This window comes from Mandrillus leucophaeus, unplaced genomic scaffold (genome assembly GCF_000951045.1).
Source record: "Mandrillus leucophaeus isolate KB7577 unplaced genomic scaffold, Mleu.le_1.0 Scaffold193, whole genome shotgun sequence".
NCBI lineage: Eukaryota > Metazoa > Chordata > Mammalia > Primates > Cercopithecidae > Mandrillus > Mandrillus leucophaeus.
Window position 1 is genome coordinate 80,953 of NW_012101954.1, and position 18,094 is coordinate 99,046.

The 18,094-nt window shown below is 44.2% G+C and overlaps 1 protein-coding gene and 1 long non-coding RNA gene across 4 annotated transcripts in view; one reads left to right on the forward strand and one right to left on the reverse strand.

Annotated features, from left to right (window-relative positions):
• The window catches only part of PRC1 (protein regulator of cytokinesis 1), a 28,366-nt gene that overhangs the window by 4,703 nt on the left and 5,569 nt on the right, over positions 1–18,094 (forward strand). For 2 of the 3 annotated variants that reach the window (XM_011978354.1, XM_011978355.1), the window contains exons 2-11: positions 4,727–4,859; positions 5,406–5,528; positions 7,885–8,118; positions 8,197–8,367; positions 8,836–8,985; positions 9,480–9,627; positions 10,581–10,717; positions 13,081–13,176; positions 15,007–15,153; positions 15,376–15,486. In XM_011978354.1, the coding sequence (XP_011833744.1) occupies positions 4,727–4,859; positions 5,406–5,528; positions 7,885–8,118; positions 8,197–8,367; positions 8,836–8,985; positions 9,480–9,627; positions 10,581–10,717; positions 13,081–13,176; positions 15,007–15,153; positions 15,376–15,486 (1,450 nt within the window). The remainder of the gene's footprint in view (positions 1–4,726; positions 4,860–5,405; positions 5,529–7,884; positions 8,119–8,196; positions 8,368–8,835; positions 8,986–9,479; positions 9,628–10,580; positions 10,718–13,080; positions 13,177–15,006; positions 15,154–15,375; positions 15,487–18,094) is intronic. The other variant, XM_011978356.1, reaches the window with a different exon arrangement.
• The window catches only part of LOC105538480, a 22,388-nt gene continuing 5,240 nt past the window's right edge, over positions 947–18,094 (reverse strand). Inside the window, exons 2-4 of the long non-coding RNA XR_001005910.1 lie at positions 7,776–7,911; positions 5,766–5,852; positions 947–1,932 (exon numbers count right to left, since the gene is read on the reverse strand). This is a non-coding gene — a long non-coding RNA (uncharacterized LOC105538480). The remainder of the gene's footprint in view (positions 1,933–5,765; positions 5,853–7,775; positions 7,912–18,094) is intronic.

Genomic DNA, 18,094 nt, shown 5'->3' on the forward strand with positions numbered 1-18,094 from the left:
GAGGGGCTGGGTGCAATGGCTCATGTCTGTAATCCCAACACTTTGGGAGGCTAATGTGGGAGGATTGCTTGGGCCCAGAAGTTCAAGACCAGCCTGAGCAACATGGCAAATCTTTAAAAAAAAAAAAAAAAAAAAAAAAAAAACGAAAATTAGCCAACCATGATAGCACGTCTGTGGTCCCAGCTACTTGGGAGACTAAGGCGGGAGAATTGCTTGAACCAGGGACCTTGAAGCTGCAGTGAGCTATGATCACACCACTGCACTCCAGCCCAGGTGACAGTGAGGCCCTGTCTCAAAAAACAAAAAAACAACTGAGGAACTACCAGACTGTTTTCCAAAGAGGCTGCACTGTCTTGCATTCCCACGAGCAGTGTTTGAGGGTTCTAGTTTCTCTAGATTCTCACCAATACTTGTTGCTATATATATATTTTTTTATTATAGCCATCCTGTTGGCTGTGAAGTGGTTTTGATTTGCATTTCCCTAATGACTAACATTGAGCATCTTTTCATGTGCTTATTGGCCATTTGTATATCTTCTTTGGAGAAATGTCTATTCAGATTCTCTGCCTATTGTGCTAGATTTTTTTATTCAGGAAAATGATCACTTTACCTTGTAGATATGTTACAGAGATAGGCAGCCCTGCTTGTAAACCTTCATCAGGATCCTAGAATACATAATACCTCTATTATGTTAGGTAGGTTAGGAGCATAGGACCCTTTGGCGGGAATTCAGGGCCATTCATTTTACATCTATTGAACAACTACTATGCGTTAGGGTGTGGTAAAATGAAGATGAATAAGACGTGGTGGTCCTTGCCCTTGAGTTTATGGTCTACTAGGGGCCTGGGGGGGAAATGGCAAGTGAGTGACAAGTCCACAGGTCTCCAGAGAAGGTGGTGGCAGATAGAAGGAACTGAACATACAAAGCACGGTGGCATCAGAAAATGAGGGCTGCATGTGGTTTATGGAGGGGCACTGTTCAGGGAATGCCCAGGAAGTTCAGTTGGCTGGAAACTTGGGGAGTGACAAGTGGCAGAGATTAGCAAACTCGGAGAGAGGTTTAGAAGGCCTTTCCACGGAAGGTGGTTGAACTATTTACTGAGGGCAATGGGACCTTTGAAGGGGAGTAGTTAAGCAGGGAGCTGATGGGATTTGTTGTTATGAACAACTAGCTAGCTGTTCTGTGGAGATTGGCTGGGCAGGGGTAGGGCTGTCAGATTGAGGAGACTGGTATACTTAAGTAATGACCTTCAGAACAGTGCCCCCGGCTGGCCTGTCTGGAAGCCAGGGTTTTGCATCCAGATCGAATATTGGCCACAGATTGGATCTTAAAAGTTATTTTTAACAAAATGCTAATATTAGGATTTTTACTTGTGCATTCTTGTGTCTTCAAAATGAAGTGCAAAAGGAGTGTTTGCCTGGGGAAGCTCTTTAGTTGGACTTTAGTTGAGATTATGTTAAGTAAATGCCTTACTGTTAACATTTCTTTTTTTCTTTTTCTGTTGGACTTGAACCGTTAACATTTCTAAAGTGAAGGGAGTACAGTAAATTCTTTTAAACATTTGTCAGTATTTGGGTCTTGGTATGGCCATCTGGTATAGGCAACAGGTACTTGTGTAGAAATGTTTCTTCAACAAGAACAGGCAACCTCTAAACTGGGATTCCGTGGCTGGAGATATTTTGGATGTGAACGTATTAATAGCTTTGGAGAGACACATTGTTAGAGATCTAGGCTGGTGACTTGTAGAACCACCGAAAGCTCTGAGACAGAAAGGGGCTAATGAAAGTCTCTAGCTCCAATTGGGTGTGGACGGCACACAAACAGCTAAGTGTTTAAGTGATTTGCTGCAGGCTTCTCAGCTGACTGGAAGCAGAGAACATCTAGATTGCAGTTTCTCTGGTGCCAGGGCAGTCTTAGTTGTCCTGTTATATCTAAGAAAAGGGAGAAAAATTTCTATTCTTTAAATGTTCTGTAAATCAGACTAATGGTTCTAATTTTTAAAGTAAACTTTTCTTAAAAGATACAGAAGCCAGTTAAATTTGTATTTTAGATAAATAATTTTTTGTTAAAATAAGCTTTTGGTAATTGAAGAATAACATACATTCAGAAACATACAGAAATCAAGTGTAAACTCAGTGAATTTTTCACAGTTGATGCACCTGTGTAAGCAGCAACCCAGAAGTCCTCTACCAGTCACTGCCTCCTCTGAGCCAAAAGAGCCACTATCCTGACTTCTGAAAGCATAGATTAGTTTGGCCTGATTTTTTGTTTGTTTTCATTTTTGAGATAGGATGTTGCTTTGTTGCTCGGGCTGGAGTGCAGTGATCACAGCTCACTGCAGCCTCATCCTCCCATGCTCAAGCAATCCTCCCACCTCAGCCTCCTGAGTAGCTGGGACTATAGGCATATGCCACTGCTCCCAGCTAATTTTTTTTTTTTTTTTATAGACACAGAGTCTCACTGTTGCCCAGGATGATCTCAAACTCCTGGGCTCAACCAATCCTCCTGCCTCGGCCTTGCAAGGTCCTAGGAATATAGGCGTGAACTACCACGCCTGACCAGTTTTGCCTGTTTTTGAACTTTATGTCAATGGAATCACATAGTGATACACACTTGCGTATCTGGTGGCTTTTGCTCAACCTAAAGTGTTTTTTTTTTCTTCCTCTTCCCCTTACAACTTTTTTTTAAGTTGTTTGACTTCATTAAAAAAATGAAAAGATTTGAGGTATAATTCATACACAGTAAAACGGACTCACTTTACAGGTAGTTTCAATTGTATACTGTTATATAATCACCATCAAGATCTAGAACTATTTCATCACCCCAAAAAGGTAAAATTTAAAAATAAATAAATAAAATAGAAAAATAATAATGGCTTTCCATGTCATGTGTAGTGTGTTCATTTCCTTTTTTGAGACAGTTTCGCTCTGTTGCCCAAGCTGGAGTTCAGCGGTACGGTCTTTGCTCACTGCAACCTCGGCTCACTGCAAACCCCACTTCCTGGGTTCAAGTGATTCTCCTGCTTCAGCCTCCCCAGTAGCTGGGATTACAGGCGCACCACCACACCCAGCTACTTTTTTGTGTTTTTAGTAGAGATGGGGTTTCCCCATGTTGGCCAGGCTGGTCTCAAACTCCTAACCTCAAGTGATCCGTTCCCCTTGGCCTCCCAGAGTGCTGGAATTATAGGTGTGAGCCACAGCACCCAGCCAGTTTGTTCATTTTCATTGCTGTATTATTGCACGGTAGGAATGTACTATTCGTTCTGTTGATAGACATCTAGGCTGTTTCTGTTTCCATAATATTATGAGTAGTGCTTCTCTAACCATTCTCATATGTGTCTTTGGTGAAGGTATGTGTTCATTTCTGCTAGGTATGTATGTAGAGGTAGAACTGCTGAGTTCAGCTTTAGTAGATAGACTGCCAACAGTTTTTAAAATAGTTGTACCAATTTACACTATGCCATCAGCATATGAAAGTTCTCACTTTTCTATATACTTACCAACACTTAATGTTGTCTTTTTAACTTTAGCCATTCTTTGAGCTGCTAGTTGTAATTTAAGAAGAATGGGCTGGGCGAGGTGGCTCATGCCTGTAATCCCAGCACTTTGGGAGGCCGAGGCAGGTGGATCACTTGGGGTCAGGAGTTCGAGACCAGCATGGCCAACATGGTAAAACCCCATCTCAACGGCTTTTTAACTTTAGCCATTCTTTGAGCTGCTAGTTGTAATTTAAGAATACTAGGCTGGGCGCAGTGGCTCTTGCCTGTAATCCCAGCACTTTGGGAGGCCAAGGCGAGTGGGTTTTTGTGTTTTTGTAAAAATACAAAAATTAGCTGGGCGTGGTGGCGCATGCCTGTGATCTGAGCTACTTGGTAGGCTGAAGCAGGAGAATCACTTGAACCTGCCAGGTGGAGGTTGCAGTGAGCTGAGATCATGCCACTGCACTCCAGCCAGGGCAACAGAGTGACACTCTGTCTCAAAAAAAAAAAAAAAGAAGAAGAAGAACGAAAAAATAAATAAAATAAAAAGGCCAGGCACGGTGGCTCACATATGTAATCCTAGCACTTTGGGAGGCTGAGGAGGGAGGATCACTTGAGGCTGGGAATTCGAGACCCGCCTGGCCAACATGGCAAAACCCCATCTCTACTAAAAATACAAAAATTAGTTGGGCGTGGTAGCGCGTGCCTGTAGTCCCACCTATTCGGGGGCTAAGTCAGGAGAATCATTTGAACGCAAAAGGTGGAAGTTGCAGTAAGCCAAAATCGCACCACTGCACTCCAGCCTAGGCGACAGAGCAAGACGCTGTGTCAAAAAAGAAAAATACAAAAAAACCCCCAAAAATAGTAATAAGTTGCCAGATATTTTTGTAGGAGTTTCTTACCAGCAAGTTCTTGTGTTAGTTTATTTTACCAACATTTTTGTCTGATTTTTCTTTAGTAAAAGTATTTATAATTCTGTATTATACTTCCATAGGTAGATCATTGTTGAAAGTCCAGAAGGTTGAGCTTCCATGATGTAATATGATATGAAATCTTGCATTGCTAGTGGTATTTGGTAGGAAAAGGGATGGGGAGTGGTTAAAGGTGAATTAAGCTGAATGCCTGTTTTCAATTTGTTTTTTTCTCGAGGCCACGGAGAAGTCAGTCTTTTTAGTTCTTGAAAATAGTGCTTTTAGTCCGGAGGCTGTGACTGATGTAACTAACAGGTCTTAGGTTTTGGTTTTCAGTGAGGTGCTGGCGGAGGAGTCCATAGTATGTCTGCAGAAAGCCCTAAATCACCTTCGAGAAATATGGGAGCTAATTGGGATTCCAGAGGACCAGCGGTTACAAAGAACTGAGGTGGTAAAGAAGCATATCAAGGTGGGTTGAATAGTACTGGTCTCTGCATTGGACCTGGGTAAGGATGTTGGTGTCTCACCCGAGATAGCATGCAGAAGGGACATGTGATCATCGGCATTGGGATAGCACAGGCTCTTCCTGTTTGGTTTGGTTTGGTTTTGAAGTCCCTTCTTGAAATTTGAGGAGGCTGGGAGCGGTGCCTCACGCCTGTAATCCCAGCACTTTGGGAGGCCAAGGCATGTGGATTGCTTGAGGTCAGGAGTTCAAGACCAGCCTGATCAACATGGTGAAACTCCATGTCTACTAAAAATACAAAAATTAGCCAGGCATGGTGGTGAGCACCTGTAATCCCAGCTACTCGGCAGGCTGAGACAGGAGAATCTATTGAACCTAGGAGGTGGAGGTTGCAGTGAGCCGAGAACGTGCCATTGCACTTCAGCCTGGGCAACAGAGTGAGACTCCGTCTCAAAAAAAAAAAGAAAAAAGAAATTTGAGGAGTTTGGTATTGGTGTTGGGAGGCTTTTTTCTCCATTGCCCCAAACTTACGGACTGTTTTCCCTCTTGTAGGAACTCCTGGATATGATGATTGCTGAAGAGGAAAGCCTGAAGGAAAGACTCATCAAAAGCATATCCATCTGTCAAAAAGAGCTGAGCACGCTGTGCAGCGAGTTACGTGTTGAGCCATTTCAGGTCCGTGGCAGCCCACAGGGTCTCTGGGGATCTGTCTGAGGCCTGAGATTTAGGAAGTAGCGTTGACTTGGGCCTGCAGATGGAAGGCTTCCTCATAGGGATGGAGCTAGACATGAGAAGTGGGGAAAACATGCTGGGCGTAATTAGGCCCAGCAGAGTAATTCTCACCTCTGTAGAGAGTTGCCCTGGTAAGAGGTGAAACAACTAATAGATGATCAAAAAGAAGCTGCTGTTTACCATAGTTTTGCTTTGTAGGGAATATTAATTTTTTTTAATAAACTCTGAGAAAAAGGTAGGCATAGATGGTGCTGCACTGTTCTTTCTCTGAAAGAAAATGAAAACAGGAACAAAGTAATGATAAAAAGGAATACTACGAAAAAAACAAATCTTTGTGGGTTTTATCATACCCAGAAGCTGCATACCACTGAACCAGCCAAAATAGCTACTTCAGAAGAAATGTCTCAAAAGCTGGAATATTGGGAGTGCATAGTCCAGTTCAGAGCATGCCATGACATCCATCTGGGTATGGAGCTGAGAAGTGGTTATATTGTGGTCCACTGCAAGTCAGGGACTTGAGTGAGGACACCAGAAAGGATGAAATGAATAACAGATGGGGTCCTGAAAAATCTCTGCTTAGAACCAGTAAAAACAGTGCCAGGATCATAAAAATTCAGACAGATGTGGAGCTTGGTAAGGTAATGAGTACATCCATAAGGTTCTCAGGTCCCTCTTCCTGTTACAGGAAGACCTGCCTGGGTATCTATTTGGAGTTAGCTTAGGAGGGAGACCACCTTTAAAGGGCAAAGGATAATTCATACCTGGTAGCCAAGAGCAATCAGGCAGAAGAGAACATGAAGTGGAGCTTCCTGGAGTCAACATAAATTTCATAAATATAATTGATTTTGGACATAGTTTCTCTTTTTTCACATTCAATGTGAAATTGGGCGAGAAGTGAGGTGTACGATGATATATCTCCCTTAAGTTGCCTGATATTCCTAGTTCACAATGTTAAATGAAATTGTGTAAATTTATAGGACATATAGGAAAAATTTTTATGTCCTATAAAAAATGCCACTTTTTTTTTCTTGTTAACCAATTAGGAGCAGAGCAGGGACTACCAGAAGGGTTTTTGTTGGTAAGGTGAGACGATGTTCATAGGATTAGCAGGGTGAGTATTTAGATATGAGCTAGGCATGCCACCCTACAGCTAACCCAAAGGAAGCTTTCCAGCCAATTTACGCATTTATTTATTTATTTATTTAGAGACAGAGTCTCGCTGTGTTGCCCAGGCTGGAGTGCAACGGTGCAGTCTCGGCTCACTGCAACCTCCGCCTCCCGGGTTCAAGCGATTCTCCTGCCTTAGCCTCCCAAGTAGCTGGGATTACAGGTGCCCGTCACCATGCCTGGCTAATTTTTCTATTTTTAGTAAAGAGGGGGTTTCACCATGTTGGCCAGGCTGATCTCCAACTGCTGACCTCGTAATCCCAAAATGCTGGGATTATAGGTGTGAGCCAGCGTGCCTCCCAAAGTGCTGGGATTATAGGTGTCAGCCACCGTGCCTGGCTGCCAACTTACACTTTTTATAAAAGTGCCTAGTGCCTGGAGTAGTCTAATCATAGAGAGAAAAGGTAGAATGGTGGTTGTCAGGCTTGGAGAAAGGAAAAAAATGGGGACTTATTGTTTGAGTATGAAGTTTCACTTTTGCAAGAGGAAATGAGTTTTGGAGGTGATAGTCATGATTGCACAGCAGTATGACTGTACTTAATACCACTGAACTGTACACTTAATGGTTAAGATGATAAATTTTATGTTATATGTATTCTTTTTTTTTTTCGAGACGGAGTCTCGCTCTGTCGCCCAGGCTGGAGTGCAGTGGCGCTATCTGGGCTCACTGCAAGCTCTGCCTCCCTGGTTCACGCCATTCTCCTGCCTCAGCCTCCCAAGTAGCTGGGACTACAGGCGCCTGCCACCTCGCCCGGCTAGTTTTTTGTATTTTTTTTAATTAGAGATGGGGTTTCACCGTGTTAGCCAGGATGGTCTCAATCTCCTGACCTGGTGATCCGCCCGTCTCGGCCTCCCAAAGTGCTGGGATTATAGGCTTGAGCCACGGCGCCCGGCCTATGTTACATGTATTCTACCACAAGTTTTAAAATTGGAGGAAAAAGTACCCTATTCACCTTTCCTCACTGGGACCTTCCTTTGGAAACCCTCTTTATGCCATATTCTGTTGACCATGAGTTGACTTACTTGTAAGTTTAACTTAAAGTCTGTCATCCAAGCCTTCTTATGTTATCCTTCTCTTCCTTTGAAGGAATTCACTTGGAATCTTGTAACAGTGGTACATTGTCTTATTCAGGAAGAAGGAGAGACAACCATCTTGCAACTAGAAAAAGATTTGCGCACCCAGGTGGAATTGATGCGAAAACAGAAAAAGGAGAGAAAACAGGAACTGAAGCTACTTCAAGAGCAAGATCAAGAACTGTGTGAAATTCTTTGTATGCCCCGCTACGATATTGACAGTGCCTCAGTGCCCAGCTTAGAGGAGCTGAACCAGTTCAGGCAACATGTGACAACTTTGAGGGAAACAAAGGTACACTGCCTACATTTGTACTTCCTAAAAACCACTTTGGTTTTCCTCTAGGTATCTTGTAATTGCTTTGTTTTAAAGGCTTCTAGGCGTGAGGAGTTTGTCAGTATAAAGAGACAGATCATACTGTGTATGGAAGAATTAGACCACACCCCAGACACAAGCTTTGAAAGAGATGTGGTGTGTGAAGACGAAGATGCCTTTTGTTTGTCTTTGGAGAATATTGCAACACTACAAAAGTTGCTACGGCAGGTACTGTCTTCTCAAATTGTGCCCTAGGATCTCCATAGTATGTAGTTTGAAAAAAACTGACAGCTGTTTCTTCAGTCTTAAATAAGGAGACAATGTAAGATGAGAGAATGAGGGAAGATAAGGATAGTAATATATGATATACAACCTTGATTTTTGTTTACTAGTTAAAAAAGCTTTATATGTAGCTCCAAGAAAATGAAATTATAGATGAAATAACATTAGTCATTTGAATTAGATTAGTGTTTAATTAAAATTGTTTTCAGTTCTAAATTTGAATGCTAATTCTTGGAGTCCGAGATCCTGACAGCCTTACAGCTTGTGTTTAGGAGGCATGAAAACATGCTACTTTGAGGTCTCATGAAAGTGCCTCCTCTACCCGTGGGTCCAGACGTTTCTTTGCGGGAGGCCAGAGGGCTAGCCTCTGTGCTGCTGCTTTGCTGTGAGTGACACTGGCTTTCTGTGCTGTAGCTGGAAATGCGGAAATCACAAAATGAAGCAGTGTGTGAGGGGCTGCGTGCTCAAATCCGAGAGCTCTGGGACAGGTTGCAAATACCTGAAGAAGAAAGAGAAGCTGTGGCCACCATTATGTCTGGGTCAAAGGCCAAGGTCCGGAAAGCGGTAAGAAACTCAATGGGTACTGGGTCAGAGTCTTCTCTTAGCAATTCTGTGTTAGTCATAAAGACTGTTGATTTGGCCTGGCGCAGTGGTTCATGCCTCTAATCCCAGCACTTTGGGAGGCTGAGGTGGGTGAATCATTTGAGATCAGGAGTTCGAGACCAGCCTGGACAACATGGCGAAACCCTGTATCTACTAAAAATACAAAAATTAGCCAGGCGGTAGTGGCACATGCCTGTAATCCCAGCTACTTGGGAGGCTGAGACAGGAGAATCGCTTGAGCCTGGGAGGCGGAGGGGTGTAGTGAGCCAAGGTCGTGCCACTGCATTCCAGTCTGGGCGAGAGAGTGAGGCTGTGTCTCAAAAAAAAAAAAAATATTGATTTATAACACCTTTGTGGCTTTGCATTATAATTTTACTTAAAAGGGAGGGAACTTTTGCAAACTTTAGTGAATATAAAAGTATGACAGCCACCTTTAACAAGTTTCTTTCTTTCAGCTGCAATTAGAAGTGGATCGGTTGGAAGAACTGAAAATGCAAAACATGAAGAAAGTGATTGAGGCAATTCGAGTGGAGCTGGTTCAGTACTGGGACCAGTGCTTTTATAGCCAGGAGCAGAGACAAGCTTTTGCCCCTTTCTATGCTGGTTAGTACAGGAGTGAGGTCTTTGGTTTGTTTGTTTGTTTGGAGACAAGTCTTACTCTGTTGCCCAACCTGGTCTCAAATTCCTAGGCTCAAACAGTCCTCCTACCTCGGCCTCCCAAAGTGTTGGGCCACCACACCCAGTCAAAAGTGTGGTCTTCCTGTGGCCTGCTCACTAGTTTTTAAGACATCCAGACATTCAACAGGAAGTATTTCCTCTTCTGAACAGATAAAGCCACCTTTTCAAGACATTTAGCATAATTGCCATTCCTGTATGAAAAAGTATTTGCAAATATTATTGGGAAATACTCGTTTCTTGCTTTCTGAAGCAATATGTTACTGTAGCTTCTAGCTGTGAAGCTTAAGTTTTTATCAGGTGCTTACTTTTTGCAGGTGCAGTGTCAAACCCTTAATATTATTTCACAGAATCCTCATGTCAAGAGCTAAGGATACTAAAGCACATAAATACTGAGTAACTTAACCCAGAGACATACAGTGGTAAATGCCAGAGCCTATGTTTGGGCCAAAAGGAGCTTGACTCCTGGAGCCCAGTGGATTTCTAGTCTGAACTGAACTGAATATAAAGATGAAGCTATCCCAACTAAATTCAACAGATGTTTTTGCACATTTTCTGTGATCCACCCCTCTACTGGCTGGGCAAGACAGAAAAGAAGAATATGAAAGAAACCGAAGACAAGGCAAGAGATGATGCAGATTTTTGACAACATTATTTTAGTCTCTATCCTAGTCTCTTAGGCCCTAGTCCCTCAGGCCGATTGTGACAAACCTGGTTTTTATTAACCACTATGTATCTATTACACACACACACATGCCTCTTCCTGTATCAGTTTACTATAAGGAAAGAATCTATTTCCATTTTAGGGAATGGATGATTTGTAAAATTGGATACTAAACACTAGAGGAATTGTTTTAAACTACTGGGCCTATATTTTGCAGAGGACTACACAGAAAATCTGCTCCAGCTCCATGATGCTGAGATTGTGCAGTTAAAAAACTACTATGAAGTTCACAAGGAACTCTTCGAAGGTGTCCAGAAGTGGGAAGAAACCTGGAGGCTTTTCTTAGAGTTTGAGGTATTGCCCTAGTTTTTGTGTTTTTGTTAAGAAACCATGCCATGTACGGAATCAGTCCAGTTAGCTTTGTTCTTTGCCAGGCTTTTGATACCCCATCTTTAAGTCTCTCTAAATTTCTGCTGACCCCTCTATTTGGTAAGCTTATCTGCAGGGTCTTGTAAGAGGAAAGCCCAAAATTAATGGCTTAAATAAGGTTGGCATTTCCTGCATGAATGAGGTTCAGAGGTGGGCAGTATGGGGCAGGCATAGCAGATCTGCACAGTGAGCAGGGCCCCAGGCTTCTCCGGCCCAGGACGCTCCCCCACCACTAAGGGTGGACCTTATTCTCAGGGCCAGGATGGCTGCTACTAGAGCTTCCACCCTGATGGCACTTTTTTTTTTTTTTTTTTTTTTTTTTTTTTTTTTTTTGGAGGTGGAGATTTGCTGGTCACCCAGGCTGGAGTGCAATGGCGCGATCTTGGCTCACCACAACCTCCACTTCATGGGTTGAAGCAATTCTTCTACCTCAGCCTCCCCAGTAGCTGGGATTACAGGCATGTGCCACCATGCCCAGCTAATTTTGTATTTTTAGTAGAGACAGGGTTTCACCATGTTGGCCAGGCTGGTCTCAAATTCCTGACTTCAGGTGATCCGTCCATCTCGGCCTCTTAGAGTGCTGGGATCACAGGCGTGAGCCACTGCGCCTGGCCCCTGATGGCACATTTCAGACAGTGTGGTGGAGGAGGAACAAAGAAGGCATTGCCCCTCACTCCTTCAAGAGCTCTTCCTGGCTCTCTTCACAGCACCGTGGCTCACATGCTGTCAGCTGCTGGTGAGGCTGGGTGAATTGCTGCCCCAGGTAAATTCTGGTTCTGTTACTAAGGAAGGAGAGAAGAATGGATGTTGGGGCAGGCAACTAACATATTCTACCATTCCAGCTTTTGCTATTTACTTAGAAAATTGCATGGGTATTGATTCCTTTCCTTCTGATAGGCAGCACGGATGGGTTCCTTCAGAGCATTTTAGAGCTCAGGGACTATGGTGAGGCAAGTGAGGCGTGTAGGGCACAGATTGAGGGACACCTTGTTCTTGGATTCATGCTGGCCCTGTTAGAGCTCACAGGGCCTTCAGAGAATCTGAATTCAACTCCTTCAAGTTTACAGGCGGCAAACTAGAACTCAGAAGTGGAGAGAACTATGGGATATCTTACAGCTGTTTAAGAACAGATGTCTTTGTCCTCAGTTATTCTTTACTTCTGGTTACAACAAAAAGAAGAGTAAACATAAATAAGGAGGCCGGGCACGGTGGCTCATGCCTGTAATCCCAGCACTTTGGGAGGCCGAGGCAGGCGGATCACAGGTCAGGATATCAAGTTCATCCTGGCTAACATGGTGAAACCCTGTCTGTAATAAAAAAATACAAAAAAATTAGCCAGGCATGGTGGTGGGCGCTTGTAGTCCCAGCTACTTGGGAGGCTGTGGGAGAAGAATGTCATGAACCCAGGAGCCGGGGAGCTTGCAGTGAGTCCAGATCAAGGCACTGCACTCCACCCTGGGTGACAAAGCAGGACTCCATCTCAAAAAAAAAAAACCATAAATAAGGAGCTAAGGCAGCAACCTTTGTTGACATGCCAGTATTTAAGAAGAAAACAAGAAATGAATTACCATCCTGTCTAGTAACGATTGGCTATCACCAATCAAGCAGTATGGAAGGGAAACAATTTAATTTTCAAGAATGTCTTCTAAATTTTTCTGCTTATGTGCCCCTATTTTTGAGTATACATACCTAATTTATAATTACAAGCTATATACTTGCATTACTGTTCTGATAGACTATATATGTTCTAAAAGAAAACACATGCTGGTCCAAGAGTAGTGACGTTGATAACTCAGTGATCACAGCCAGTTACAGATTTGTTCCTGTCCCACTGCATTACTTGACTAGAGAGAAGACGACAGTAAAAAACAGAAAAGTTAATAAAAAGTTAAAAAGGATGAGAAGCTTTAACTATTTATTTTTATTTATTTATTTATTTTTTTGAGTCTCACTCGTTGCTCAGGCTGGAGGGTAGTGGCGTGATCTCGGCTCACTGCACGCCACCCGGGTTCAAGTGATTCTCCTGCCTCAGTCTCCCGAGTAGCTGGGACTACAGGTGACTGCTACCAGGCCCACTAATTTTTTTACTCTTAGTAGAGATGGGGTTTCACCATGTTGGCCAGGCTGGTCTCGAACTGTCGACCTCAGGTGTTCCGCCCGCCTCGGCCTCCCAAAGTGCTGGGATTATAGGCGTGAGCCACTGTGCCCAGCAAGAACAAAGACTCTTAACAGAAGTTATTGGTCTCATGGTGCCAGGCTTTCTACTAATTAAAATGTACTTTTCACAGAGGAAAGCTTCAGATCCAAATCGATTTACAAACCGAGGAGGAAATCTTCTAAAAGAAGAAAAACAACGAGCCAAGCTCCAGAAAATGCTTCCTAAGGTAATATTATTGCTAAGGGTTTTTGGTGCTTGGTTACAAAGATACCTCACTATTTGTATGTCTTTTTCTTTCTATTGTTTAGCCCCAAAATGATTTTCTTCAAAGCTTAGGCAGAGATAATAAGTTATATATTCAGTATACGCAACTGTGTATCAAGGCGTATTCGTTTGCTAGGACTGCCATAATAAAGCACTACAGGCCGGGTGTGGTGGCTCACGCCTGTAATCCCAGCACTTTGGGAGGCTGGCGGATCACGAGGTCAGGAGTTCAAGACCAGCCTGGTCTCTACTAAAAATACAAAAATTAGCCAGGCATGGTGGCGGGCACCTGTAATCCCAGCTACTCAGCAGGCTGAAGCAGAGAATCGCTTGAACCCGGGAGGCAGAGATTGCAGTGAGCCAAGACCACGCCACTGCACTCCAACCTGGGCAACAGAGTGAGAGACTCCGTCTCAAAAAAAAAAAAAAAACAGAAAACACTACGTACTGGGCAGCTTTGACAACAGCAACTTATTTTCTCACAACTCTAGAAACTGCAAATCTGATGACAACATGTCATTGGCAGAGTTGGTTTCTTCTGAGGCCTCTCTCCTTGGCTTTGTAAATGGTCATCGTCTTCTCCGTGTCTTCACATGGTTTTCCCGCGATATGTGTGGCCTAATTACTCCCAGTCATATGAGATTAGGGCCCACCTAATGACCTCATTTTAACTGAATTCTTTTTTTGTTTCTTCAAGAGATGGGGTCTTGCTATGTTGACCAGGCTGGTCTTGGACTCCTGGCCTCAAGCAATCCTCCCATCTCGGCCTCAGGAATGCTAGGATTATAGGAATGAGCCAGCACACTTGGCCTTAATTCTCTTTTTAATGATGTTGTCTCCAAATACAGTCACAATCTGAGGTACTGGGGGTTAAGGCTTCAACATTTGAATTTGGGGAGAAACACAATTCAGCCAGTTACATAAGGAAAGCCTTTGAGAGAGAGAGTCCTGTGGGCTTCATTACCATTTTCCACTTTGATAATACCACCATTTTTTTGAGTTAAGTCAGGGATATCATTTCAAAACACTCTCATTTAGTAATTCATCTATTCCTCACAACATCCCTATGAGGTTGGTATTATTTCTATTTTTACAGATGAGGAAACTGAGGTACTAAGAAGTTAGGTAAATCTGGCCAGGCATGGTGGCTCACTCCTGTAATCCCAGGGCTTTGGGAGGCCAGCAGTTCGAGACCAGCCTGACCAACATGACGAAACCCCATCTCTACTAAAAATACAAAAATTAACCAGGTGTGGTGTATGCCTATTAATCCCAGCTACTCAGGAGGCTGAGGCACAAGAATCGCTTGAACCGAGAGGTGGAGGTTGCAGTCAGCCGAGATCGTGCCACTGCACTCCAGCCTAGGCAGCAGACTGTCCCAAAAAAAAAAAAAAAAAAAAAAAGTTACATAAATTTGCTCACTGCTTCACAGCCAGTAAAGACGGTGATTCCAGATTGAACCCCATTATGTCTGATTTCAGAGTCCTGCTTCTAATGTTCACTGCCTATTTCATATTGCTGATCTTTACTGTGCTGCCTCCAACTTCAGGCGCCAAAACCTTAGTGGTCAAACTTTGGTTCTTGCCATTTTCCACTCTTGTATGTTGTGTGAATGAAATGTCCCCAGGCTTTGATTTCTGGTCACTCTGACCTGTACCTATGTGGGCCCAGCTACCTGAGATGAGGCTAGTGATGCTCTGGGGAGGAGGAGTCACTCTCTAGAGAAATCATTTCATTTGGGCTTTACACTAAAGAGTTGAAGTAATTAACATGTCCTTATTTCTGGTCTCAGCTGGAAGAAGAGTTGAAGGCACGAATTGAACTGTGGGAACAGGAACATTCAAAGGCATTTATGGTGAATGGGCAGAAATTCATGGAGTATGTGGCAGAACAATGGGAGATGCATCGATTGGAGAAAGAGAGAGCCAAGCAGGAAAGAGTAAGTGTGAACGTGAACACAAATTGGGATAAGAGGAAGATGGTAATCTGAGCAGCCCAGAGTCTCTGCCAGGGACCAGGGTTTGTTGAATAGGGAGCCTGTGGCAGCTCTTTTTAGCTCTAGCTGCGGAGACATGGGCGGAGACATGGTCCTGCTTCTGTTGCCATCCCAGACCTGCTCTCTTCCTAAGATGTATCACTGTTGCTTCTGACTTTCACGCAGCAACTCAAGAACAAAAAACAGACAGAGACAGAGATGCTCTATGGCAGCGCTCCTCGAACACCGAGCAAGCGACGAGGACTGGCTCCCAACACACCGGGCAAAGCACGTAAGGTAAACACAAGGCTTACGGAAGCACTGATTTCAAGGGAGTGGGTGAGGGTAGTCCCAGCCACCTCTTTGAACGGAGCCAGCCCCTCCATACCCGTAGGTATTTCTAGTCAGGTGGGACGAGAGACAGAAAAGAAATAAGACACACACAAAGTACAGAGAAAGAACAATGGGCCCAGGGGACGAGCGCTCAGCATACAGAGGACCCACACCCGCACCGGTCTCTGAGTTCCCTCAGTATTTTTTATTATTTTCACTGTCTCGGCAAGGGGAATGCAGCAGGAGGACAGAGTGATAGTGGGGAGAAGGTCAGCAGGAAAACATGTGAGCAAAGGAATCTGTGTCACAAATAAGTTCAAGGGAAAGTACTGTGCCTTGGATGTGCATGTAGGCCAGATTTATGCTTCTCTCCACCCAAACATCTCAGTGTAGTAAAGGGTAACAGGACAGTATTGCCGCCAGCATATCTCGCCTCCAGCCACAGGGCGGTTTTCTCCTGTCTCAGAATAGAACAAACATATGATCGGGTTTTACACCGAGACATTCTGTTCCCAGGGGCATGCAGGAGACGGAGGCCTTCCTCTTTTACTAATCCTCCTCAGCACAGACCCTTTACGGGTGTCGGGTTAGGGGACGGTCAGGTCTTTCCATTCCCACAAGGTCCTATCTCTGGCTGTCTCAGTGGGGGAAAATACCTGGACAATACCCAGGCTTTCTTGGGCAGGGGTCCCTGCAGCTTTCCGCTGTGCATTGTGCCCCTGGTTAATCGAGAATGGAGAACGGCGATGACTTTTACCAAGCATACTGCCTGTAAACATACTGTTAACAAGGCACATCCTGCACAGCCCTAAATCCCTTAAACCTTGATTCCATACAGCACGTTTCTGTGAGTACAGGGTTGGGGCTAAAGTTGCAGATTAACAGCATCTCAAGGCAAAACAATTTTTCTTAGTGCAGATCAAAATGGAGTTTCTTATGTCTTCCTTTTCTACATAGACACAGTAACAGTCTGATCTTTCTTTTCCCTACATCTCTTGCCCTCTGTCCTGCAGAGAGGGGAAAGGGTTCTTCTGTCCCTTCATGTCAAGTCCACTTGAGAGTGAATGGAAGGCTAAATAGCGGCTTATAGTGACAGTCACAGAGTGGCCAGCTTTGGTGTCTGCGCTTGAGTCCTTGCATTAAATTTGAGGGGTGGGGGGGAATGATTGCTAACATTCTGGTAATGATGAAAAGAAAGCTTCATTGGTTTTCCCGAAAACCTGTAATGCTGTTTTCCCTGTAAGGCCAAGAGGTGGCCATGTTGTACCATGTGAAAAACAATGTTCATGCTTACTTACTAAATGAAACATGTAATGATTCTTCATCTCTACAGCACAAAGTCAGAGAGGACTTTATTTATTATTTATTTTTATTTTTTTGAGACAGTTTCTCTCTTGTTGCCTAGGCTGGAGTGCAATGGCGTGTTCTCAGCTCACTACAGCCTCTGCCTCCTAGGTTCAAGCGATTCTCCTGCCTCAGCCTCCCAAGTAACTGGGATTACAGGCATGTGCCACCACGCCCAGCTAATTTTGTATTTTTAGTAGAGACAGGGTTTCTCCATGTTGGCTAGGCTGGTCTTGAATTCCTGACCTCAGGTGATCCACCCACCTCTACTTTCAAAGTGCTGGGATTACAAGCGTGAGCCTGTGCACCTGGCCTACTTTTTTCTTTTTGATAAATAAAAGCATTATTTCTTCTCCCTACTCATATTTTATAACATAAATTATTTTTAGAGAGCGTCTTGCTCTGTCGCCCACACTGGAATGCAGTGGTGCCATAATGGCTCACTGCAGCTCAACCTCCTGGGCTCAAGTGATTCGCTAACCTCAGCCTCCTACGTAGCTGAGACTTACAGGCACATGCCACCATACCCAGCTAATTTTTTTGGGGGGGGGGTGGTTTTTTGAGTTTTAGTAGAAACGAGGTCTCACTAAGTTGTCCAGGCTGGTCTCAAACTCCTGAGCACAAGCAATCCTCCTGCCTCAGCCTCCCGAAGTGCTGGGATTACAGGGGATGAGCCACTGTGCCTGGCCTAAAATGTGTGTGTTTTTTTTGTTTTTGTTTTTGAGATGGAGTCTTGCTCTGTTGCCAAGCTGGAGTGCAGTGGCGTGATCTCGGCTCACTGCAACCTCCGCCTCCTGGGTTCAGGTGATTCTTGTGCCTCAGCCTCCTGAGTAGCTGGGACTACAGGCCTGTGCCACCATGCCCACCTAATTTTTGTATTTTTAGTAGAGATGGGGTTTCACTTTGTTGGCCAGGATGGTCTCAATCTCTTGACCTCAGAAGATCCTCCTGCCTCAGCCTCCCAAAGTGCTGGGATTACAGGCGTGAACCTCCACCTCCCGGGTTCAAACGATTCTCCTGCCTCAGCCTCCCGAGTAGCTGGGATTACAGGTATGCGCTACCACACCCCGCTAATTTTTTATTTTTAGTAGAAATGGGGTTTCTCCATGTTGGTCAGGCTGGTCTCATACTCCCGACCTCAGATGATCCACCCACCTCGGCCTCCCAAAGTGCTGGACTGCAGGCATGAGCCACTGTGCCCAGCTCCCTAGAGTTTTTTTAATTAAAA